Source organism: Lepidochelys olivacea, assembly GCF_965140295.1.
Source record: "Lepidochelys olivacea isolate rLepOli2 genome assembly, chromosome: 9".
Classification (NCBI taxonomy): domain Eukaryota; kingdom Metazoa; phylum Chordata; order Testudines; family Cheloniidae; genus Lepidochelys; species Lepidochelys olivacea.
In genome coordinates, this window is record NC_140419.1 from 82,129,973 (window position 1) to 82,157,259 (window position 27,287).

Sequence of the window (27,287 nt, forward strand, 5' to 3'; positions counted from 1 at the left end):
ACCCGGCCCTCCATACAGTTTCGCACCCTGATGTGGCCCTCGGGCCAAAAAGTTTGCCCACCGCTGATCTAAACGCACTGAATTATCTTCATTAAGTGTTGTGTTAATGGCCATTCCAATGGTTTTGAGATTTGTATCATAATGGGAAAATATGGAAGGCATGTTCTGTTGTAGCATATATACCAAAGTGATAAATAGTTTGAAGAAGAAAAAATTGCCTTCTAAAAGTAGAGAAAAATCCTTTTACCGGCCACATGCAATATTCAAAAGGACAAAATATGTTTCCTTCAATAATTTTTTTGGATTTTTACTTCTCTGTCAAAAATTCCTTCCCCACTACCTCATGTTTTTTCCTCTGCTTGTTCTCAACCCTCTTGGTAAAGTGTGAAAGCAGCTGGAGCACCTAAAAGGGTTTGCAGAACAGGTTTTGACCTCTGCAGATTTTAATCTATTGTGAAACTGTAACATTTTCAATTTTAAGAGGCTGCTATCCTCAAAGTGCCATCTGTTGGGAATTCTCTGTAAATGGGTAATTTAAAATTATTTTAAATTAATTAGATAGCGTTTGAGCTAAATATTTTGTTTTAAGCAAGATTTGTTAAACTGAATGAATCATGTGTTTTGATTTTTTAAAAAAATTAGTTAAAAGTAATTTCATGTTATTTACTGGCCTGAATCCTCTAGTCATTTTTTGTGGATATACAATGACATTTTCCTGTTCAAAAAACACAAACAACTTTCCTATTGCTGTGTGGGCTCATATAGGGGAAATTGACTGTCTAGTCAGTTTCACTGTTGCTTCTTTATAAAGAGCTGTTACACAACATGAACAAACTGAAAAGGATATTTTATTTAAAATTGTATAGTATAAATGTTATAATTGTAATGTTTATTTCGGAAAGTGGTCTTTGTAATACAAATGAGGGCAAGGTCAGTAGCTGGGTTCTTCAGTACACTTGAGGTGATATCTTGGCCATCTTGAAGTCAGTAGAAGTTTTGCTATGGATTTCAATGAGGCCAGGACTTCACTGTTGGTGTTTTTATTACTTTTGGCCTTGAGATTCTAATACCAGCTCTTTGAGGTATGTGCTTTTTTGTGCTTATAAAGTACCTAACACACTTTTGGATGCAACACAGTTAATCACACCAGAGTTGTATACGCAGGACCTATTAATTCCACACGTTGTGACCTGATTCTTCTGTGTGTACCGTCAAAAATCACTTTAACCTTTTTGCTGCCATATCACAGCATAAACACTCTAACCCAGAAATTAGCAATGCTGAAAGAACTGGAGGTTAGTAATGGACAGCAAGTCCACTATTAACATCCTGTTCTTTCAGTATAGCTAATTTCTAGGATCCTGCCTGCCATTAAATATGTTTTGGGGATTTTCCCCCCAAATATATGAGCTAATATTCTTCCAAAAGATTTTCATTTTTCTTTTCTGCAAGCGTTTCTAATCTTTCCAGGTACCCTTGCATTATTTCTCTGTCATCATTGGTGTTGCCAAAACTTGCCAATTTTGTATCATCTACAGATTTCATGAATGTGCTGATTATTCAGTCTTATAGGTTATTAATAAAGAGATGGACTAAGAATAAACATAAATTAAATGTTTGTTCAGCTTGTGTATTTATTTTGATCATGTAACTAACAATTTTGAACCATTGTTTCTCATTTCATGTACCATGTAAAGTGATGTGAATGCAACTGTAACGATGATAAGGCTGTAACCTTTTGAGTTGCATGGATTAAATTTTAAATTTCTCTCAGCCAGAAAATTGACTATTAACTTGCAGTTGTTCTGCTACAGTAATTATACAAAATTCTGGTGTACACTGTAGCCATATTCCCAGAGTACCACTTAATGTGATTATCAGTATTCTACAATTGGTTTTTTTGTATGTTAATTATGTTTGTTTAAAATATTTCACCCAGAATGCTCTTGAGATGCAGAGCTCCTTTACAAGAATATCCTCGGGACAGGCAGACCTGAAATCATTGTTACTCAAAAAAGCCAAACAAACAATGTTATATAATCCAGTTATTATAAAATAAATTGCACAGATTACTATAAACAGAAGGAACCAAACCACCCAAAATGAACTATTTCATGTCATTGTATAAAAGCATCTAACTTTTCACTGTTTTAAGTGTTTCTCCTTGTTAAGCAATCTGGGACACATCGCCTCTAGACATTACATACCATCAGCCCTGTCCTCTAATGACACAGCCTTCAGATATGGCAGATGTAAAACAGCTGCTCTTAGATATCTCTGCATCATGTGTTTTTGCCAGTATTTCATTGTAAACAGGAAATACTTAATGTGTTACTTTTTGTCTCAAAAGGCATATTGGTATCTGACACAGGCAAACATAAAATCTGAATCCACCTATTGTGACCTTGTTACAATACTGTAATAGAACTGATCACAAGGGATACAGTGATGCTACCAGTTACCATCCTGTCATTTTGCTCCTTATGTCCACATTATGGGCTTAGGTGCCACTGAGAGACATATCAGTGACTGCAGCTTCAGGCCTGTGCAGGACTAATAACCATGCGGTCACTCGCTAGTTTTACCTGCCTGTGGCAAACCCTGGAGTAGCCTTCTCTTAGCGGACATTCATTGGATTATCCCCCATACACATAGCCCTCCCCTCAATAAAATTAACTATGGTGGTTGCTTGTGAAATAAAATAGAATTTTAATACTAACTAAATTACCACCAGAAAAAAACTTGTAGATAAGATAGCTGCTTTGATCCAGATCCTTGGTAAGTTTGATAAAGGTATTATATTAACATAGTTACATAAGAAATGAGAGAAAGCAATACTGCTTCAGCACCCATAATGGAGAATCTGTTCCACCCAGCTGCTGCTCTTGTCAATCATGCCACCTTTAAATTGGTGTGTGTTAAGATCCAGATGAAACTCTGCTAGTATTAGTTCAATCCCCTGAAATATAGGATAATCTTTTGACCTTTAGGTCATATAATCAATGCTAAAATTTCCCATTTGATCCACAGCACATACTCATTATTCATTAATATGTACCATTCTTGATCATTGTTTTCTAAAAGCTGTAAGATGCTTGGCCTAATTTACCCAGATACTGTAATTCTGGTCTATTTTAGAGAGGGTCTTTGATAAAGCATTGTGGTAATTGAAACTTTGTTTGAGAAAATTTACTTACACACTATCTGGGCTTCCAAGATTGAAACCAGTTTGATCTAATGTTTACTTTCAATTACTCCCATCCGATGGGAATTATGGCCAAGATTTGAAACAATGACTAGTGACTCTGTTGCCTTAGCTTTTGCATGTCTAAATTGAGCCACTTTGGAAGGGCTTCTGAAAATGAAGCCCCTTCAAGGTTCATCAAGTTCTGTCCCAAAAGTCACTTTTAAAAATATCTTGACTGATGAACCTTTGTATAGTTTTCATTTAAAACTCTCCTGCGGTTGTAAAGAATGCAAATTCAGTAAGTATCCTTTCAGTGTTTCCTTTTACTTTTTTCTATTAGTAAGATGTTCCTAGTACTATGAATGTTCCTCACTATAACTATTGAGGATACCTGCTCATAACAGTAAAAAGTTTTTTTAGAAGGCCCTTGGTAACATCTTCCATAAAAATAGGCTTCCTCTCTACTTAACATGGATATTTAATTAGAAAGGTCATTAGTCTGTTTCTTTGCCAGAATTACAAATGTGAGTTATCAATACCTTTGCAATAAGTGATTGCTCAGAACACCAAAATTTGGATGGGTCTATCATGCTAAAAATCTTATGCAGAAAACCTTACTTTATTATATAACTATAGACAAAATTTTAAAAATCTCATTTTTCACACTTTGTGTTGCAGTTTGCTATGTTCAGACAAAGAAATTGTCATGATCTGTCGTTCACGTTTTGGTTCTCATGCTGCTGTGATTTAGGTTTCCAGCATTTCAGATGGAATGTCTCAGTTAGAAAAGTAGTTATGAAGTTTTTTAATTTCATAAAAATATTTCTCTCCATATTAGTTTTTGTACCCCTCTGTTGTTTGTCCTTAGCTTCCCCAGTCTCTCTTTGTTAGTTTCTTTTTAACAGATGTAATAATGGAAATATTTCTTGTTCTGTTTTAACCAGTTTGGCAATACCTGCTACTGCAACTCAGTCCTACAGGCACTTTATTTTTGTCGTCCGTTTCGGGAAAAAGTTTTGGCATACAAGGTCCAGCCCCGGAAGAAGGAAAGCCTCCTTACGTGCCTCTCTGATCTCTTCAACAGCATTGCCACACAAAAGAAGAAGGTGGGGGTCATCCCACCCAAGAAATTTATTTCCCGGTTGAGGAAAGAAAATGGTAAATTAATAACTGAAGTACCTGATCAAATTTCAATATTAGGATATTAGGCTGCTCATTTTTAAGTAACCTGAGCTCTTTTCAAGTGTATCTAGGGACTGACATTTAGCAAGTTTTACTAACTGGATTTTAAAAGGTTCATGCCCCAATTTATGTGGTACGAATTTTCACCACTTGTGTAGTATAAAGAGTGTGTAGATGGTCCCTGTAAAGTATCTTTATTTTAGGTGGGTTTTCCATCTGATTTAGTGATTCCATCCTGATGTCGGCCAATCACACAGCGGGTAGGGAGCTTTTGATGCCCTGGCTATTCTGTGCTAGTATAATGCCAGTATAGAGATCTGTAACAAGCCATTACAACTTAGAGCATCACTGGCAATGCTTTAAGTTGTACAATGAACTGGGTACACACATAGAGAGGGCCAGATTAGGGAAGCTCAGCGGTGGCTTAAAGTCACTCTCGCCCTCTTTCTCTGCTGTATTCAGGGCAAGAAAAAAGTAATAGGTAATCAGTTTCTCTCTTTGTATTGGGAATCCAGTAGTTATTTCCCAGGACTAGTTGTGAAGAGCCTTTGTGCATGTTAATTTACAATCTCTGATTTGGCTTGAAAAGATATCATTGATTTACTGTTATAGGATTTTTTTCATTTTCCTCATGAGGTAAGATATTGGACTTCATGTACCAGTGGTCCCTTGCAGCACATCTGAACTTACTCATCTTACCCTCACTCCCCAAAACAATCTACGAAGCCAATTTTACATGTTTGCCAGGCCAGCCGCCCTTAACTTAAGGAGCTTAATTAATTTTTAGAAGGCTGCCTTCTAAAAGAGAGAGTAACCTGAAGTCCAAAACATCTGTTGCTAGAACTACATAAAACTACATAATTACAGCTCTGTTCTGTATAGCATCTTTAACATAGTGTATACTGAAATGATTTAGAGAGTTAAATACTGTTAACTAATAGCAGTGGCTAAAAGAATGTAAAAATTATAGAAAAGAACATGCAGTGCTTCACAAGAGCAGAGTGGCCTTATAAAGTTTGTGCTTAACAATAGCATTGTTGTTATGCTCTTTTATTCTTCCCAATCTTTTCTGTTTCCTTTCCAGAGTTATTTGATAATTATATGCAGCAAGATGCACATGAATTCCTAAACTACCTACTAAACACTATTGCTGACTTACTACAAGAAGAGAAAAAACAGGAGAAACAGAATGGCAAACTCCAGAATGGCAGTATTGAGAGTGAGGAAGGAGACAAGACTGATCTGACATGGGTCCATGAAATCTTCCAGGGAACACTAACCAACGAAACCAGATGTCTTAACTGTGAAGCTGTATGTTGAAAAACAAAACATCTCTTTATTTGATTTTAAAAGGCACTGGACCATTTTCCCTAGTTCTAAACAAATTTTTTCATTTATTAGGGTAGATGAAATTGAACATTTTCTGATTAAAAATTGAACCTAACCTATTTTATGACTGTATCAGCTGTCCATTCAAACTAATGCTCATGAAGGTATGTTCCTTAGTAAAAATGCAGGGTCCTTTCCTTCCCTCTCCCCATTTCCACCAAAGCAGTTTGCACCTGGCTGATATGAGCCGCCTTTTTGTCCTGTTGTAATTTCTTGTGACGGTCATAGTGTATGTTGTGTTTCCACAAGAGTTACTCACCGTTTACTTACAATAGTTAAATTTGCAATGGTGTTGTAACCATGTTGGTGTCAGGATGTTAGAGGCTCGGTAGGTGAGGTAATATCTTTTATTGGACCAACTTCTGTTGGTGAGAGAGAGAAGCTTTTGAGCTACACAAACCTCTTCTTCAAGTCTGGGAAAGGTACTCATGAATTTGTGTTTTAACCACGTGTTTTCAAGTCAAAAGATTACATTTCTTGTTTTTAATCCATAATTACTGTGTTGAGAATGAAGGAGGGAGCAGAAAGACTGAAACTGAAAGAACCACTTTTGGGCTGGGAATTTGTACTTAGTCATGTAATCATTGGTTTAACAGTATTTCAAACATGAAAGCCCCATTGGGAGGAAAAGAAAAATTAGTATAATATTGGATAGCAACATTTTTTCAAATAGCTCCAAATACTAGTCAGCATTTTAAATCTAAATTATTGTTATGCTCTAAAAAGGGACTTCTAAAAAATGGCACCAAATGGGGCTCTTTCTGAGGGATTTTGAGACTAAATGTGATTGGCTCACAAGTCAAAAGATTGTTTTCCTAATGGCCAGGCCTTATCACTCACCCCAGCATCTGAAAATCCAGCTCTTTCTGTCTCTCATATCCTGAAGAGTGAAATATGGCAGATAATTGTATTGCTGTACAAAGTAGAATAGAATCCATTTAAAGCCTGTCTAGCTGTCTGAGTGCCGTCAGTGGCAAAAACTTGGTTTTTCAGTAAAATAGGCAGATATGACTTGCAGGCACACGGGGAAGTTGTTGTACAAGGAGGTTCTTTTTTTACATAGTCTCTTTTTGGACTGTAACTACACTTCAGATTGTTACAGTATTTCTTGAGTAGTGCAGGAAAGGGCCTCTTACTGCATTTATACATTCGTCAAATTCTGAAGCTTCCTACTTGCAATCACATCTGTACCATTTCAGGGACTTGAAGCAATTCTAAACCTGCCAGATTCCAAGCCGCAATGAAGTATTTATTTTTTTTAAGGTTAGTAGCAAAGATGAGGACTTCCTGGACCTATCGGTTGATGTGGAACAAAATACATCAATTACACACTGCCTAAGGTAAATGAAAAGGAATCTGGTTGAAAGAAACACATCTGCACACATTCTGAATGGAGTGGCTACTTGGGTATTCAGTTGTGCAGCAGTTTAGGACCCAAGCTTACCGTAAACTAATAAATTCTGCTCAAGATCCTGTTATACAGAAAGTCTACCAAAACTATAAGAATTATCCATTTAATTGTGTCTTCTAAGGCTGTTAATGCTACGTCATGTGTTCAGAGTTTCTCAAAACTAAGTATTGCTGTTTGTTTTCAAAACATTTTTACTTTGTCATCCTGCTGCTGCATTTTGCTGAAATGCTCCTGCTCTTTGCCAAAGAATGCTTGAGCTTCTGAGGGCAGGCAACAGGGCATTCTTGTTGAACAGCTCTCTGCTTTAGAATTCACTCTCTGATAGCCTGTCAAAGCCCAAGCTTATCAAACCAGCACTTTGCAAGATGCATCCATTGGACCCAGCTTTTTAATAGCTGCTAATGGCACTAATGATGAGTGAGTTGGGGGGTGCTTATGTGCTTTTGTGGGCAAAATTATGGCCAGAGTTAATGAGTTTTAATTTTTGTACATGTCCCCAAATATCACACAATAGGTGTGAACTAGATAATTGTACAACCAAAACCCATGACAGCCTATATACTGCTGTGTACTCTACTTCTCGGTCTGACTGATGATCAGATACTGGCCAGTTCATGTTCTGAAGGGAGCCATATCCAAATTTCTTTGGCTGGAATCTTAGATCCCACAACATGAGACTGGGACAAGTTTATGCTCAAGTTTATTTATGCTCAAATAAATTGGTTAGTCTCTAAGGTGCCACAAGTACTCCTTTTCTTTTTGCGAATACAGACTAACACGGCTGTTACTCTGAAATTTGTTTAAGAGAGAAATCTTCATCTGGGGTATATTTCTTTTCTGTGATAGCAGCAGGATAGTAAAGTGTTAAGTAGAGGTTTTGACTAAGGTTCCCACGTGTTTGTAATTCATTTTTTTTTTTGCTCTCAACTTCCACAGGGGGTTCAGTAATACTGAGACTTTATGCAGTGAATATAAATATTACTGTGAGCAGTGTCGCAGTAAACAGGAAGCACAGAAGAGGTAAGGTTAGGATATGCTGGAAAATGTTAATGTTCTCTCTTGGTGGGGACATATGTTAGTGTAAATTTTAGAGCTGTTGATTAATCACAGTTAACTCACGTGATTAACTCAAAAAAATGAATTGCGATTTAAAAAATTAATCACAATCGTACTGTTAAACAATAGAATACCAATTGAAATTTATTAAATATTTTTGGATGTTTTTCTCATTTTTAAATATATTGATTTCTATTACAACACAGCATACAAAGTGAACAGTGCTCACTTTATATTATTTTGATTACAAATATTTGCACTGTAAAAATGATATACAAAAGAAATCGTATTTTTCAGTTCACCTCATACAAGTACTGAAGTGCAATCTCTTTATCGTGAAAGTGTAACTTACAAAAGTAGATTATTTTTTTGTTATATAACTGCACTCAAAAACAAAACAGTGTAAAACTTTAGAGCCTACATATCCACTCAGTCCTACTTCTTGTTCAGCCAATCACTAAAAAAACCAAATTTGTTTACATTTATGGGGGATACTGCTGCCTGCTTCTTATTTACCTGACGGTGAGAACAGGCAAATTTTTGCATGGCATTGCACTTTTGTAGCAGGTGGTTGCAAGGTATTTACGTGCCAGATAATCTAAACATTCGTATGCCCCTTCATGCCTCGGCCACCATTCCAGAGGACATGCTTCCATGCTGATGACGCTCATTAAAAAAAATACATTCATTAAATTTGAATTGAATCAAATTGAATAAAAAATCTGAACTCCTTGAGGGAGAATTGTATGTCTCCTGTTCTGTTTTACCCATATTCTGCCATATATTTCATGTTATAGCAGTCTCGGAAGATGACCCAGCACATGTTCGTCTTAAGAACACTTTCACAGCAGATTTGACAAAACACAAAGAAGGTACCAACGTGTTATTTCTAAAAATAGCTACAGCACTTGACCCAAGGTTTAAGAATCTGAATGCCATCCAAAATATGAGAGAGACAAGGTGTGGAGCATGCTTTCAGAAGTCTTAAAAGATTAACACTCCGATGTGGAAACTACAGAAAATCAACCTTCTACTGGTGACATCTGACTCAGATGATGAAAACGAATGTGCATCAGTCCGCTCTGCTTTGGATCGAGTTATCGAGCAGAACCTGTCATTAGCATGGACACGTCCTCTGGAATGGTGGTTGAAGCATGAAGGGACATAAGAATCTTTAGCGCATCTGGCACGTAAATATCTTGCGATGCTGGCTACAACAGTGCCATGCGAATGCCTGTTCTCACTTTCAAGTGACGTAAACAAGAAGTGGACAGCATTATCTCCTGCAAATTGTCACCAAACTTGTTTGAGTGATTGGCTGAAGTAGGACTGAGTGGACTTGTAGGCGCTAAAGCAGGGGTGGGCAAACTACGGCCTGGGGGCCGCATCTGGCCCTCCAGACATTTTACTCCGGCCCTTGAGCTCTGTTGAGGAGCAGGGTCCGGAGCTTGCCCTGCTCCAGCAGGGGAGCGGGGTTGGGGGCTTGCCTCGTTCCACGCGGCTCCCAGAAGCAGCAGCATGTCCCCACTCCAGCTCCTACGCATAGGGGCAGCCAGGGGGTTCCGCACGCTGCCCCTGCCCTAAGTGCCACCCCCTCAACTCCCATTGGCCAGGAACCACATGGGTTGTTGGTCCAATGGGAGCTGCAGGGGTGGTGCCTGCGGACGGGGCAGCATGCAGAATTGTGCCTCCATGTAGGAGCCAGAGTGGGAACATGCTGCTGCTTCTGGGAGTTGCTTGAGGTAAACACACCCTAGAGCCTGCACCCCTGACCCCCTCCCATGCCCCAACCCGATGCCCCACCCCTGATTTCCCCTCCTGCCCTCCCAAGCCCTCGATCCCAGCCCCGAGCACCCTCCTGCTCCCCCAACCCCTCATCCTCAGCCCCACCCCAGAACCCGCCCCCCATCCCAACCCCAGCCTAGAGACCCCTCCCGCACCCTGAACTTCTCATTTCTGGACACACCTCAGAGACCACACCCCCAACCAGAGCCCTCACCCCCTCCTGCACCCCAAGTCCCAATTTCATGAGCAATCATGGCCCACCATACAATTTCTGTACCCAGATATGGCCCTCGGGCCAAAAAGTTTGCCCACCCTGCTCTAAAGTTTTTGCATGGTTTTATTTTTGAATGCAGTTTTTTGTACATAATTCTACATTTCTAAGCTCAACTTTCATGATAAAAAGATTGCACTATACTACTTGCATAAGGTGAATTCAAAAATACTGTTTCTTTTGTTTTTTTTACAGTGCAAATATTTGTAATCAAAAATAAATATAAAGTGAGCACTGTACACTTTGTACTCTGTGTTGTAATTGAAACCAATATATTTTAAAATGTAGAAAACATCCAAAATATTTAAATAAATGGTATTCTATTATTGTTTAGCAGCGCAATTAATCACGCAATTGCAGTTCTTTTAAATCGTGTGATTAATCGTGTTTAATTTTTTTAATCGCTTGACAGCCCTAGTAAATTTACAATATTAATCCAATGGCAATTCTTTGAAACCACAGAATAACTGACATTCTAGGTGGGGAAATGTCAGGGAAAATATAAATTCGGAGCAGCTCCTACAATCAGAGGAGATCCCAAATGGTCAGTTTCACATTCGTCCCCTAAAGAACTACCAGACATCACTCCTTTTTCCCTGTTAGTTGTAATCAGTTTGATGCCTCCAGAACATTTTCCCCTTCAGCCACAGATGTTGTAGAAAATCTATTTTTTTCATTTCTTAGTTAATAGAAGCCAGGCCTGAAGGACAGAGGTTTATTCCATTTTCCACTTTCCTGATATGATGAAAGCTGATTTGTTCAGCATAGGCAAGCAGCTGTCTTGCATGTGGATGTCAGTTGTGCTATAAATCTTTCCCACTTGTACCAAAATGCTTGTATAAAAAGCAGCTCTTCACAAATCATCTTCATTAAAACTGAATTTACGATTAAACTTTTTTTAATCGTTTAAACACAAATTCTAATTATTTTCTTTTAAAAGGTTTATCTAATGTAAGGAGTATTTTCTAATGTGATGTTTTATGTTTAATATATTTTATGGTCCAGAATGAGAGTGAAGAAGTTGCCCATGATTCTAGCTCTGCACTTAAAAAGGTTCAAATACATGGACCAGCTGCATCGATACACCAAACTCTCCTATCGTGTAGTCTTTCCCTTGGAGCTTCGGCTCTTTAATACTTCAGGAGATGCTACAAACCCTGACAGAATGTATGACCTTGTGGCTGTAGTAGTTCACTGTGGCAGGTATGTCTCCAGTGCTTTCTGAGTTTTACATGAGTTTCCATGAAAACGCATCCGGTGAAGTGAGCTGTAGCCCACGAAAGCTCATGCTCTAATAAATTGGTTAGTCTCTAAGGTGCCACTAGTCCTCCTTTTCTTTTTGCGAATACAGACTAACACGGCTGCTACTCTGAAACCTGATCCATGAAAATTAACTCACCTGGTCATTCATGTACATTTGAATACCGCTGCAGCAGCTGACAATGTAGAACAATCTCAGCAACATCTAAGCTAATTAACTGAAGGAATAAAAAGGTTTTTACATGTTTTTACATTTAAACATTTTTTTGAAAATATTTTCAGCCTATTTTTCTATTCAGTATGCACAGTCTCAGCCTTGTTCTTTTTATATAGCTTTAAAACATGCTAAAGCTTCCAGGAAAGCTAAATGAAATAAAGCAATTCTTGGAATAATAAAGTTCTCAAAATAGAATCAGTTTGTATGTTGTGACTTGCTAGATCATTACATTTTTTTTAAAAATGCTGGTGCCACCAAGTGGTTAGATTGCATACTGCTTTTTAAATCAGCTGCACAGGTTTGATCCAGCATGATTAAAACCGAATTAAAATAATTGAAAAACAAATATTTTTTATAAAAAACTTGATGCAAATAGAAAAGCCATTGCAAACACTGCATTATGTAAGAAAAGATAAAATGTTACTCACAGAAGTCAAAAATGGGATATGTTTACACTATGTTGAGACTGTACTAGCATGGCTAGGCCAGGATAGCCCTGTAGAGTAGACACAGCCTACACCAACAGAAGAGGTTTTTCTGTTGGTGTAGGGACACCTCTGTGAACAAAGCTAGCTACATCAAAAGAAGACTATTTGGGTCAACATAACTGTGTGTATGCTGGGGGTTATGTCAGTATAGATATGTCGGTTGAGGTATGTTTTTTTACAACCCTGAAGCTATGCTGATATTATGCTTCAGATTAGACCAGGCTTTAGAATGGGATGGTCGGGGATTATGTGTTCTTTGTTTTTTTGGAGTGGGGGGTAAATCTTAACTAGTTGGAAATCTAGCATAAGGTCTATAGAATATTTCCAAAGGATCAGTGTCGAAATTAGAGAGCCAGCAAAACCAAACACATGCCGGTATCTGTTGAATTATTTATGCTGTCTATGCTGTACATGGTTCTGAGATTGTGATATAGTTCTGAAATACATTTTCATACAACATATTGATGATGTAAAAAAAAAGGGTCCTATCCTGCAAACTTTCTCTTGTGAGTCTGCAAGGCTAGTTCCTAGGTTTGCTATCTGTGACACACATTCCAATAAGCATAAATACAGCTTTCAGTAATGATATATAGAAATGGCGGTTAGTGTGACTTTGCCTTATTGAAGGGGTCACCAGTTGTGCTCTAGAGCTGCTGTTCTGTAAACACTGGCTTTTTTTAGCAGTTCCACAGCTCCATTGTAAACTTGTATCAGGCTGGAACTTAACATATCAGGATAGACCAGGTACAAATTTATTTTCTATATATTTTAGATTTTTTAAAACATCTGTTTAAAATATTTTGCTTTGATAACTTCACTTTAATTTACACATTCATTCTAAAGCAGAAATTGTTAATCCAGTAAGTTCATAACACTGAATGGGGCTACAGAATCACTTTCCCGATACACAGTAAAGTCCTTTAAAAAAGCTATGTTATTTTATGTTTTGTGTTGTTCAGATCCTAAATTAAACACAAAATAAAGCCAGAAAAAGTGAGAATTTAGTTTCTTGTTTTATCCTTAACTTGCTCCCTCACTGTCTGAGGTCAGCAGTTGGTGGCTTACCTAGTGCTAATGTATATTATTACACTCCAAAAATTCCTTGTCCCAATCTACTTCCTTTGCAACCCTTACCCATCTGATCTGGCTCTGGTCCCCGCTGCATTCGGATCTGGCAGCTTCCTCCACCACACTTCCAACAGGAGAGTACTGAGAGCACACACGAGAGGGTCTCTCTGCACTCGGTTCTGATGATAGTGCCACAACAGCAGGAAGCAGCAATGGCACAGAAAGTCTAGCTGAGTGCCTGCAGCTCTGGTCTGAAGCATGCTCAGCACAGATGGAATCTTCAGAGACTGCAGCTGTCAAACTCTAACAGGTCTCTAACCAGCACAAACTAAGATTTTTTTCCCCCAAAGGTTTGTAACTTGGCTGATGTGGGCATTTTTTCATGAGAATCGCAAACGGCACATTCCTGTTTCTAAATATCAAATCCTTGCTCCAGAGCAGAGACCCTAAAGCTTCTCACCCAAACCATTGTATGGAACCATTTTTGGTGAAATTTTATTTTCTTTATTTTTAAGTAAATCTGAGGTAGATACCCAGCGTGTTAAGGTTTTGGCAAACTGTTAAGGTTGGGCAAAGTTATAGGCAATTGAAAAGAAGGTCTTACACTGGAAAGTATTGGTGAACCTTAACCATAGGTGACACTATCAGCTCCACCTATAATAGCTTGAGTTATTTACAAATGTTTCGTTTTTCATATGTAGGCATCAGTGTAATAAATCTTTGACATTTTTCCTGACAGCGGTCCAAACCGTGGACATTATATCACCATAGTGAAGAGCCATGGCTTTTGGTTGCTGTTTGACGACGACATTGTAGAGGTAGGTATACAGATTGCTTTTATGTTGTGAAAACAATATGGACAGTACCATTTTCCAGCTATGTGCAGGGATCCTATTTCAGTATCTAGGAATTCATTTTGCATCCATGAAAGATTTGTAACAAAATCTGTGTATGGGGCATCCTCGTCAAGTTCTGAGCAGATTTGTGTATATATAATTGACTTGTAGAACCGTGCTCAACTGAGGGGCTGCATTAGTCACTTGACAGAAGACTGAGGATGACATCTATTTGGTACAACCACAACTGTCCTGTTAAGAATGTAAAACACCAGGGTATTTTTTCCCATATCTCAGGCTCGCTCTTGAGACCAGTTTGCTATCTAGAGTCAACGGCTTGATCCTAAATATTTCTGATGGCTGTACCTCAACACTAAATTCAACACCCATTCATCTTCTTTTGTAGGTTAAGAGTATGTAAAAAGAAGGATTCTTGATTTTTGCTGCAGACAGGTAGCAAGAACTGTGGAAAGAGTTAGAAAATCAGAGACTTGTGATCACATGGGTAGTTAGATACTGAAAATATCCATAGGATTTTTGATCTTTAGCAGAGTATTTAGATATACTTTAGCTAAAATAAACTTATTTTATACTCCACAAAATATTTTGCCTATAAATGTTTTGCATATGTATCTAAAATATATACACACATGTGGTAGCATTTTGTTGCATATCCCATTGAGCTGTATTGTAAAAACATGAAGGTTTATCTCTTGGCCTTTTTAGATCACTCCTTAAAATAAGTCCAAACTCTGATTAGTAGTAGCACTGAGGTAATCCCTTTAAAAACATGTATGGTTTTTAAAGAGGCCATAAAATAGCCATGTTATTATATATTCTTAGTCAACGTCTTCCATGTCAGATTTGCTCATTTTATGGGCCAAAGCAAAATTTCTCTGTCTGAAAACACTGATGGCAACTGTACTGAACCATGAGTAAGAACAGAATACAATTTAATCTCTTGCATGTGTGCTGGCTTGGTCTAGAAGACACACAGAGTAGATTTGTCTCCTCCAAAGATGCCAGATTTTCATTTACTTTTCTTACCTGAGTCATGCTTTAAAGTAACCTGAAATTTTATTGTTTACCTCATAATCTCACTGATCTGAAAATAGTATAGTCTGTGTGAGTTGTTTCTCTCTTGAATCTTCACTGTGCTCCTCAGGATTGGGAATACAGAATGTAGCTCTTGTAAAGCTGGAGATTCAGCAGTTGAAAAATCCCCTGGCAAGTGGGAAGCCTTCCCATATTAGGGGGAGGAGAGTGGCGGCTGCAGGGCAGGGGATTTTGTCATCAGTTTCTGCAGGATGAGAGTTTTCATTTAAAACAAGTTTCTATCCCATATGTTCTGAAAGTCACAGTTGAAAAATTAGGGATGGAAATGTTTGGCATAAGTAAGGTCCAGGCATGAAAGTCCTGTTGAAGTCCAGTCCCACTGGGAAGAGTGTAGAATATTCCTACCAAGAAACTCCACTCAATGACTGTCTTTCATATCTGCTTCTAACTGATAGGTGCCTGCTAAACTTGAAACTCCCCTCCCACCCTCCTCTGCCAGAAAAGCAATGTCTCTCCTGTCCATTCCCCATCTGTGCCCTCCAACCCCAGATTCAGCAACCCTGCCCCGAATAATGTGTTTTTGGGAATCATCCTGACTACTGTAATGATTAGTGAGATGGGGTGACCTACACTGCAGCAGGAACAGGGTCTGTCTGCAGCTCTGCCTGTCCCGTTTACTTTTGTGAGTCCTCTGTTCCTGTAAAAAGCTTTGCTCCTTGCTGCTGCTGCTCTAGCTTGTCCAAGAAACTACAGAGTGAAATTGAAATCATTGTCAGTTTCATTGCTCCCCACAAGATTTTGATTTGTGGCTCTGAAACTGACCATTTTGGTTTCCCGTCATGTTGCTGCTGCTTAGCATCGCAGAGAAACTGCAGGAAACTCAATACTTCATCAGGTCAAATTCAGAAAGATATGTTCACAATCATGAGGCATGAAAAAGTAATTTATAAAAATAAAGCTTAGATTCTGCAGAAGTAGCAGGCGTAGACCTTATTATTTGCCAGGGGAAGTCCCTGCACACCAGGGACAAGTGGGCAAGTAGACTTTTCAAGCCCTGGAGATTTAACCTGCTAAGTATGAAACACATATAAAGTGAAGAAAGTTGTCTTCCTGAGTCTGCTAACAGATAACTCCAAAGCCTCTGTGCATGCTTTGCCAAGTTGTAAAAGAGCAGAGGATAAATCTTTTTGTCTCTATTGGTTTCATAATGTAAGACTTCAAAAAGCTTTGTCACCTTTTTATTATAAATGCTATGATTTTTTGGATCTGAAATGTACATTGGAAGCAGCTTACTCTTCTTTTACTAGTCTGAAGATTAGCTAAATGCAATAAAAGTGAAAGAGTCATGTTTTATTTTTGCTTGGGTGAAGGTTCAAGTTTCAAGTAAAATATCAGGTAAATGAAAGTTATTTAGGTAAAAGTGTATTATTACAGTATATGTGAAAACCTGTCACATGTCAAATACCAAAGGCAAATGACTTCAAATAGAATAATATACAAAGCCAAATTACTTGAAAGCAATATGGGTAAATGCACTTTTCTATGCTATTAGCTTGGCAAGCTGTCACATTGTAGCAACCAAAAGTGATGCAGCACAGTGTAAATGTCTATATGGAATAGAGGGGAGAGTGTCTATCCACATTCGTTCCCCCAAATTATGAGGAAAGATGAAAAGAACAAATTTGTAGCATAGCTAATAGTTACTCGGGAGAGCAATAACTCTTACTATTATTTGAGAGTTGTAAATGCTGTGGAGGGAAAGGTATTGTTTTGGGTGGACCAGAAAATGATAAAAGAAAATTTAGGTTCAATAGCAAAGCAAAAAAAACAAAAAAAAAACCCTTAATATCAGGTTAGTTAAGATGTAGAACAGTCTCCCAAAGAGAATTGGTGGAAACATCAACTGATTGTTACTTTAAAACTAGGCTGGACAAAACTCTTGAGTATATTGGTGGAAAACAATCCTGCTATGGAAGGGGGAGGAGACAAGGTAATCAAATAGTTATTTTCTGTTTCTAATTTGTTAATCTGTGAATGTGGAAATGAGTTAGGATATATAGCTATGCTATCAAAGAATTTAAAAATATTTGTGGGATAAGTGAATCTATAAGAATATTTCCAGGTTATATTCAAAATGCTAGATAGTGGAAATAGACTTGATTTCATGGTAAACTAGTTCTTATTTAAGTTAAATTAACAGCAGAGAATGTTTGCAGAGCTGCCAAATAATTATATTAAGTCTGTTGGTGAATATGCTTTTGTGAGTATTTTTTCTGTTAGAATGACTGATCTTTCTTTCCTGAATATTCATATACAAGGCTTTCTGGGAAAAGAACTTTGGAAAAATACGCTTATTTGTCCCGTATACTTCTCCCCAGAACTTCAGAGCATTTTGAAACGCATGCATTTGAGGAATTTGGATTTTCAGACGACATAATGCATGTCTTGTTTCAAATCATATCTTTTGTAATTCCATTTTGTGTTCGTTGCATCTTTCTTGCAACTTACCAAGTGTGTATTGCCCCAGGCTCATAAGGTGGGTGGGGAAAAAGAAAAGTACTGGCCTAATCAAGTAGGTAATGTACATTCTCTTCAAAATTGAGTGCACCTACAGGCAGCTTTCATTTTTATGACTAGTGCTTTCACAGTAGACCACCAGAACAGTTGCTGAAGTTGCTGGATCTGTGCAGGCAATATTCAGAGAACCAATTTGTTCCTCATGCACATAAACATACTAAGGAACAAATTGGTGGTTCTTTGGGTATCAACTGTATAAATTCACATGCTTGGTTCAGCCTGTGCACTTTGCATTTTCTTAACTGGAAACTTCTAGAAAGCTTTGGTGGTTGGAGCTGCAGGCAAGTTCCCTTGTGGTACTGATCATTCAGCCTGAACATTATATATGGAGCTACAGTGCTATACTCTAGTTCCTGATGGATGTCTAATTGGAGTCCCTTTAGATTTCTCCAGCTGCCTTTCTGTTTGCTGTGTTTTAGGTTGTTACTAAACTCTCCTGCTTTTAATTATAGCTAGAATAGTGTAGTTACGTCGTTGCAGTTAATTTGTGTGTGAATTGTTTCTCTGTACTGGGCACCTTTTATTTTCATAGGATAGCTGGCAAGGTAACCAGCTTCAAATGATGCCCATTGTAATGTGAAAATGTGCTGAACAGCCCTGCATATGTAATGCTGCCTGTGTCCCACTGAGGTGCACATACTGAAAAATGCCTTTTGTGCTACCTTAACCCTGAGGGCTCAAAAGGACCAGGAATCTCAGCTCTGGATACACCCTTAAAGCAGCTCAGTATGATATTTGAGTTGGCATTGAGCCTTTATTCCTTGCTTAATGCCATGTGGAAGTCTGAATCCCAAGAGACCCCTGATCTGATGAGGGAAATACTCTCTTTGGCCCAAGTACCGTGATGCCTCAGTGCCATTGCTCTCTCCCTCAGAACTGAAGTGTAGAGAAAGGAAAAAAAGAAAAGGCCACTGTTTTTGTCCTGAATATTTGATTCCATATGGATCTGTGAGCTCAGAACCAAGATGTTACCTATTCTGAGAGGCTCCTTCATACCAAGGACTGTACCTCCTGCCTATTCAGTACTAATAGCCATTTTGGTGTTAATGAGGTTCCTTACACAAGTTGTAGCTTGGGGCCTTCCTCTGTGTGTTCAAGCAGAGAATGTTCCCTGTTTCCTCCACCCAAAGTTTCTTCTTTGGACCTAGAATCTTGGTTCTGTGGTATCCCAAGGCCATCTTTGCTGCTGTGTGGGATAGTATTAAAGGTCACCCACCAATTCTTTCCTATTCTTAGTTTCTCTCTGGTTCCCAAATCTTCTATTTTGGGGATAGTAGAGGAGATTACAGCTTCAGTCGCTCTAGACTGATTTCCTCTTGGCTCCCCACCTCAGGCCATCCTCTTATTCTGGTGGATCATGTGACCTAAAGGCATTTTAAAATACTAAAGGAACCATTGTCTGCTTAGCAACAGAGGTCATGAGCATTCATTCCAGTGTTTCAGTCTCTGTACTGGCTCCCCATTGACTGCCAAATCAAATTCAGTCTTACATGGGATTAGCTCTTGCTGCCTGAGACTTCTTTTCCTGACACTGGCCTCTCAGGACAGCTGCATTCCCCTAGAACAATGAAATTATTGACTAATAATGAGAAATGACTCATTCTCAGAAGACGGACCACAACCGCGGAGTTCACACCCACAAGAGATAATGACCATAGGCCTCGCCACTTTGAGAGCAAAATGCAAACTAATTTTTCTGGCTGTGCTTTCCTGCAGTAATTTTCTCTCAATTTTAAATTGTGTAGACAAGAAATGTATTCCTGCCTGAATTGAAAAGAAGCTATTTCCCTGTCTAAATACTCATGAGGTTCTCAACATCACACTGGTCAGCATTGTACTAGATCCCAGGGAGAGCAAGCTCCATTTGTGGTATACTCTTACAGAGTTAATGTGAAAATAGTGATTGTGTGTTACATTATTGATAGGTGATCCAGATTAGTAACCAGTAGTGCAGGAGTTCTCTTCATTTTTGAAGCCCCAGTAACCTCTTGCGAGGTAGCAGTTCATTTAGACTGCCTGTTGAATTTACTAAAAATTTTGTGTGTACTCCTTATTATCTGGTGGAGATATTTTCCTATGTTAATAGCAGACTATTTTTCATCTGCATGCCGGCTGCATGGCTTTGGGTAAGGGAAGTTGGAGACTCCAGTTGGTAGAAAGAGCTGAGGGTGAACGTCAGCTTGAATTTTTAGAGCAGGCCTTCATAGAGCCCTTGTTTGTGCACTGTAGCTTCACAGTGCACTATTTTTTTGATCTGATAGTCTTATCAATTTATCCTGATTTAATCTTCTCCAAATTAAGCAGTTTAATCTATTGAAGAAATGTTTGGTGTATTAATATTGGGTAGCTTTCAGTCAACTTCTTCCATATACTAAACTGAAAATAGTATTTCATTGGGGGAGGGAGGTGTGTGCTCAGTGTTGGTTATTTTGAGTGGGTCTAATCTGAATGTCTTGTTGAATTGCAGAAAATTGATGCCCAGGCCATTGAAGAATTCTATGGGTTAACATCAGACATTTCCAAAAACTCAGAATCCGGATATATCCTCTTCTACCAGTCAAGAGACTAAAACTGAAATGATAAATGTGTACAAATAAAAGAAAAAAGGGATCAAGGTTATGTCCCAAGTAGGACATCAGTGACAGCAGAAACAATTCCTCATCATTGCTGTAGGACCATGAGAGATCCAGCAGGGAGAAGAAAGGTTTACCTCTGCCATTTCTTGGAGGATGAGTGCTGTCTTCTGTAACAAGAAGAGCTTTTGCTCTGATTTTCTTTCTGGGCTTTTTTTTTTTTTACGTTGCTAGCTTCCAAAATCTGGGTTACCTCTACTTGAAACCTGGCTGCTTATTTGTTCAAGAACTGAAGAAAGGTTTTAAAAGTAGCATTGTGGAATTCTTTACCATTCAGTGTCAGCCTGAGGCTATACCTTGGAGTCTGTCATCGTCGTTTTTCTGTATTTTAGCAGAATGATTTGAATATTCAGTGTCAGCTGAACACATATTTTGAGATATGAGCAGCAGCCAGTTGCTGGATATTTTTGGTGACTCAGACATGCGAAACAGTACAGTGCTAAAACACTGGAAACGTCAAGTCTGTAATTTTTAAAAAGGTAGACACAAAGCTATTTCTGCAGCATTATAAATCCCTCAGTATGTATCATCTTGGTTTTAGATAACACTAATAGCACTCTTTTTTGTATATTTTTAACTTTTACTATCCTATTCCCCCTCCAGAAGATGTAATTTTTTTTCCCACATTTAACCTAATCTGTTGTACTTTTTAATTTTTTAAGCAAAAGTTTGACTCTCAAAGCCACAATGCTGCAAATTCAAGCAAAGAAGCAGTTGAGCTTTTAAAAGTGCATGTCTTGCAACAAGTTGTTATAGAAAGTTTAAAGTTACAGTATTTCTTGGAGCTATTGCATACGCCAAAAGTGCCCTCTTCTGAAACAGGATCTGTTCAGCATTTCATTCAGTATATAGTAAACAGATGCAGGATCGTATCTGCCTATGATAATACACAGAAGCAGCACTAATTGTGAAGAGTTAACCAAGGGAAGCATTATTTACATAACTAATCCAGTTGTTCCTAGTCTTTGAAATTTCCATTAAGGAAGAAAAACAAAAAACAATGGTTAACACACTATCTTGCAAAGAGTTCCTCTTCATCTGGTTGGTTACATTAGTTTTGTCATGTGAATCATTGCCCCTGAAAATGCTCTCTGGTTTGATATGCCACTATAGGCCTTGCTTAACAGGGGACAGGTATATTTGTCTTATGAAGACTGAATTTAAGAAACTGTCCATTACAAATGTATATAGTATAATCTCAAGGATAATTAGAAAGAAAAGATTAAAGGGAATTTATAAGAAATCTCTGAAACCCTTTGTAATTTTCTTTTTGAAAAGTCCTGTTACAGTGCCAAAGCTTGTCATAGCTGGCTCTAAACCAGGAGTGGAAATTGATATTTTCCTTTCTTCATCTTGTTAAATAACACCAAAGCTGTCTTCTACCTTGTTGGTCTTAGTACAGCACTTCGTAGTACGCACTGGTGATTGTTATCTATGAGGACATTTAATTTATGCAATTCTGTGATTTGTATGGGATAAATAGAATATTTTTACCAAAATATTGTCCTCATGAAGACCCATCATATACATGCAGTCCTTTATGGTGGCTGTACTCATTATCTGTTGTTCCCTTTCACAACTGGAAACCTCCTGTTAGCAATTAATTCCTTTCTTTTTAAAATGGAAGTTAGTAAATATTAGCATATTCCAATTGGGTACAAGTTCCATCCCCTCCCACCTCTCCTTCTCCAGAAGAAAATGTATGGACAGTCAATTCCTGATTTTTATTATGCAAAGTACTCTCATTTTCAGAGATTTAATCAGTAACAGTAAAATCTTTTTTGTCATCTTGTTGTTCCTACTTGTGTGAAAATTGCTCTTGGTTAGCAGTCCTCTCCCCTTGTTCGCAGAAAAACCCAGAGCCCCTGGATAGTGACACTAACAGAAATCTGTCATCAGTAACTCTTGCAAAAAGGAGAGCGCACTGATTTTAAAAAACAAATCTAAACAGTCGACACAAAAAAGTGATGTAGAACACTATACATGTATTTTGTATATCTGGTGATACATTTTTACAAATAAAATACCTGATTTGAGAGAGAGAATATTGAAAGAATATATACTATAGATTAAAAGAACTGTTAAAAGTGCACTTTTGCTACAGATTTATAAGGAAACTAAATGGGATTAAATTGGAAGAGAATGGTGTGATGTTACTTCTGTATAATTAATGACCCCACCTGTCTCCAATAAAGGTCATGTATGTTCACATGCACATGGCCCAAATGTTTTTCCTTGATTGGTGTGAATATCACTCGAAGACAAAAAATAAAAGTAATTGGTTAGTTTTGTCAAGAGTGAACAGGGCCCCTTTTGTTTTTTCTTCTCTCCACGTTAATTTTCTGAGAATATTTGTTGGTAACTAGTACCCACGAATCTCCAGCTTCGCCCAGTCCTTTAATTGTTAGACTTCATTCACATAGACTGGAAGGGATGACTGTGGAAATGGAAGGGCTATGAAAGGAATCCTTTGTCTGAGGTAGACTTTGCAGGACATAGCTGCTCAATACTTCATTTTACTAATCTGGTGTTAACCCAAGTGAAAAGATTAAAAATCTATCTGGTGCCATACATGTGTTTTGAGCTTAATGGCCAAAGTTGAAGTCCCTACCCGGAAGAGTTTGCCATCTATGTGAGTTAACCCACTTCACTTAAAGGGAAAACTTGGTGAGTAAGGACTACTCACATAAGTAAGAGTTTACAGATCAGAGTATATGGACCTAAATAAGTAAATTATATAAGTAAGGGAGGTTCTTTTTAAAAAAAAAAAAAAAAGAATTTAAAATCAGAATAAATTCCCTTCCTTATCTTAGTAGGTCACATATTGGCAATAAGCAATGGAATCATATTTTATTTTAGAACAAGTGGGGGTAATGTCCACTGATTTCAATAGGTATTTTACCTGTTTGCATCCAAGATGAATTTGGTCCATTGTAGTCTGAAACAAATATGAGAAATGAATATCTGATTACCTCAAAATATAGCTCAGGTCTGAAAGGTTCATGATTTGATTTTATAGTATATGCTTCTGCTGAAATAACTCTGAGTCAGAGTCTGCCATTTTAACTCATGCTCAATAGTGGTTTACTCCTCAAGTAATCCAGTTCGCTTCAATGAGACCGCTCCCTCCAGGAAAAAAACTAGTGCTCAGTGAGAGAGTGGCAGATTCTGGTCCTGTAGCCCATTTATCTCTGCAAACTGTGACAGATAGGAACCCCCACACCATACTATTATGTTGATATTCCAGTAAATCCCACAATGTGTTCATACACACGAGTACCTGCCCCACAGAGTTTATGCACGAGGAACGTTGTTTGTGAATTAGTATTTGTACTTGGAACATTCTAGTTAGCATCCCTAGAGTTTGAAGTGACCATGCCAGCTCAGTTTAGAAGGCCTTTAAAACAGATCCGATTTGACTGGTACAAGGAGGCAAATAGAATAATAAAGGTCCGTGAGACAAGTAAAACCTTCTTCTCCAGTCCTCGGTATTCAGGGAAAGGAATAACCCCCTGAAATGTAATTAATTCTCTAAATATGAATTCCTGCTAGCATTTGCTATTGTGCACTATTAACTTCTGGAGGCTTCCTCCCTTTTTCTGTGCAATTTGCTTCCACCTACACAGTCAGTTGGCTTTGTTTTGAGCTTGGTTCATATGTGCAGTGGTAAAACGGGATTAGATTTTTCTCTGCAATGGAGTTGAATAGTTATGGTTTACAGTATATATCGGGTGGGCAAAGTACGGCCCGCGGGCCTGATCCGGCCCCTCAGGGCTTTGGATCTGGCCTGCAGGATTGCCACCCTTGTGGCACCGCGGGCCCTGTGCTGCTGCTGGAAGCGGCTGGCACCACATCTCTGTGGACCCTGGGGGAGGGGAGCCAAAGGGCTCCATGCACTGCCCTTGCCTCAAGGCACCACCCCCTGCAGCTCCCATTGGCTGGGAGTGGGGAATCACGGCCAATGGGAGCTTTGGGGGAGGTACCTGCAGGCGTGGGCAGTGCTCAGAGCCCTCTGCACCCCCTCCCCCAGGTGCCGCAGGGATGTGATTTGAGGACTTCAATAGCTCAGATATAGGTGAGAGGTTTTTCGGAGGAATGGGTGAGCAGTGCGGCGCAGGGCCAGGGCAGGCAAGGAGCCTGTCTTAGCTCCACTGTGTGCCATTGCCACCACGGAGCTGCTCCAGGTAAGCAGTGCTGGGCCAGAGTCTGCACCCCAAACCCCTCCTGCACCCCACACCCCAACCCCCTGCCCTGAGCTCCCTGCCACACCCCTCTTGCACCCTGCACCCTTGCCCTGAGTCCCCGCCCGCACCGTCTCCTGCACCCCAACCCCCTTCCCTGAGCCCCCTTGAACACCTTGCACCCCTCCTCTGCCGCACCCCCTCCCACACCCCGCACTCCCTCCCGCACCCCAATTCCCTGCCCCAGCCCTACATTCATGGCCATGCAATTTCCCCACCCAGATGTGGCCCTTGGGCCAAAAAGTTTGCCCACCCCTGGTATATATGGTATTAGTGGAGTAATTGCAGTTGCGTACCGGACAACAGCTTGGGTTAAGAACACGAAGATTCACACATTTTTCTCCTTATTCCTTTAGAGACTGAATATTTTGCAAAGGGAAGTGACTTGATCTTTAAATGAATACTGTTTGTTCTTTACTCTGAACCGTTTACTTTAGCTAACTGTTGTTGGCATTGATATATGCTTTGAAGGGAAGCACCCTAGTACCCTCTCCATACTATAACCTATTTCTGTTGCAGTAATGCCTAGGAGCCCTAGTCATGGAGCAGAGCCCCACTGTTCTAGGTGTTGTACAAACACTGAACAGAGAGCATGTGGCAATGTTTGATGCTTTCAAACACTGACAATTTAACACAGTTGTAAACTGGTTCAGAAACCCTAGAATAAAACTAGTTTGGTGCAGTAATCTCTATTCCTTATGATAGTATCAAGAGGTCATAATCAAGGTGGAGGCCCTGTTATGCTAGGCATTGTACAAAAATATAGGAGAAAGTGGTCCTCATCCCAGAGATCTTATCCTAAAACAAGGAGGGGGGAAACGGAGGTGGGAAGACAACAGTAACATATGGTTATACAAGCTGCTTGTTATGTGCATATTTTGGTGGTTCTAAATCATTTTTAAGTTTTTAATATAAGATAAAATAACTTAAGTAGCTGCCAGCAATTTCCACTGGGCACCTGAATCATTCTTTGTTAATGAAGTTAGGGAAAGAGTTAGCTACCAAATCCTTGTCCAGAAACTGCTACAGCTGTCATAGCAAAACCATGCTGGAAAATATTGTCGTGCATAACTTTGGGGTTTGAGCAGTAAACACCACACGAGTGTTAGTAAGGGTCCCTGATGATCTGTGGGCCCACCTGAGTCACATATAATTTGAACTTCACTTTGGGTACATATTTGACCAGTCAAGCTTATAATTTTGTTTTTCATGATTATTTGTAATCTTGTGGGATGTGTGTGTCTTTTGGGCTTCCCCACCATAGGTCCTCCTCTGCCCAATCTGCAGAGGATGAGGGTCTGTTACAGCCCCAGTTAGTGTCTTGGCTCTTTAACTCAGCTTTTGCTTTTAGCTTGGGATATCCGCAGGTCAATCCCTGGTGTGTTGGCTAAGATGGGTTCTGTCATGTATTCATGCTAGCAAAATTTCTGTGCTTGAATGTTTGTTTGCAGAGAGAACCTGGGATAAGGTTAAATTGTAATGCGCCTTTCAATTCTAAGCAGACAATTTTGTCCATATCCATTCAAGTTTAGTTAAAATACAACAGTGCTCAAACATTGCTTAAGCATGAAGCTTTTTCAGTATTTTTCCCTCCATTCTCACCCAAGAGCCCCTCATTTTCCATACAATAGTGGTTTAACAAATTGCAGGAGATAGGACGGGGTGGGAAAGGGAGAACTGAGTAGTATTCTTGGCAACAGTTTCCAAATACATGATTTTTTTTTTTTAAACTGTTCATTTTGAGTTTGAGTCACAATATTTTTCAAAGCAAAAGGCCATCAGCTTGGAAAAAATCCAGATCATTTTTTAAAATTTGTTTGGAATCACTTCAGTCCAGAGCAAAAATGAAAAAGCTGAGCCACTTCAGCTGCGATTCGACATATAGATTTAAAAATTCTGGCAGTCTTTACTGAATGTTGCTCATCATCTTAACGATACGTGATAAGGGAATGAAACATTTGCGCCTCTGCCATGGGCGTTTGACTGCTATGTTGTTGAATGCCCTTTCTGTCTTTTCTATGCAAGAAAAGATGAGGTTTCTAAGGAACTGCCTATGTATTGAAAAGGTTATTCAAAGTATGGGGACCAATTTATTCTTGAAGCATGAAGTCCACTGAAGTAAATTGCTACAGGGGCAATTTGGATTAGATATATACGAAGTTGGTGACAACAAAAACAGGCAATGGAATAAGCTGCCAAAAGTAGTAATGGGTGCTAGAGGGTTAATTTTTGTCATGATTGGAGGAAGTGAAGAGCTGGTATAGAATCATAGGACTGGAAGGGACCTCAAGAAGTCATCTAGTCCAATCCTCTGCACTCATGGCAGGACTAAGTATTATCTAGACCATCCCTGATAGGTGTTTGTCTAACCTGCTCTTAAAAATCTCCAGCGATGGAGATTCCACAACCTCCCTAGGCAATTTATTCCAGTGTTTAAGCACCCGGACAGTTAGGAAGTTTTTCTTAATGTCCAACCTTGTCCTCCCTTGCTGCAATTTAAGCCCATTGCCTCTTGTCCTATCCTCAGAGGTTAAGAAAAACAAATGTTCTCCCTCCTCTTTGTAACAACCTTTTACATACTTGAAAACTGTTACCATGTCACCTCTGTCTTCTCTTTTCCAGACTAAACA

At 39.0% G+C, this 27,287-nt stretch overlaps 1 protein-coding gene across 2 annotated transcripts in view; it reads left to right on the plus strand.

Annotated features, from left to right (window-relative positions):
• LOC311526606 (ubiquitin carboxyl-terminal hydrolase 12-like) overlaps positions 1 to 22,631 on the plus strand; it is a 39,361-nt gene extending 16,730 nt beyond the window's left edge. Inside the window, exons 3-10 of one of the 2 annotated variants that reach the window (XM_084639810.1) lie at positions 4,132 to 4,345; positions 5,454 to 5,680; positions 7,022 to 7,098; positions 8,106 to 8,189; positions 11,287 to 11,484; positions 14,054 to 14,132; positions 17,132 to 17,196; positions 20,251 to 22,631. In XM_084639810.1, coding sequence (XP_084495936.1) covers positions 4,132 to 4,345; positions 5,454 to 5,680; positions 7,022 to 7,098; positions 8,106 to 8,189; positions 11,287 to 11,484; positions 14,054 to 14,132; positions 17,132 to 17,149 — 897 coding nt within the window. In that variant the 3' untranslated portion in view covers positions 17,150 to 17,196; positions 20,251 to 22,631. The remainder of the gene's footprint in view (positions 1 to 4,131; positions 4,346 to 5,453; positions 5,681 to 7,021; positions 7,099 to 8,105; positions 8,190 to 11,286; positions 11,485 to 14,053; positions 14,133 to 17,131; positions 17,197 to 20,250) is intronic. The other variant, XM_084639809.1, reaches the window with a different exon arrangement.
• Positions 22,632 to 27,287: the final 4,656 nt, after the last annotated feature.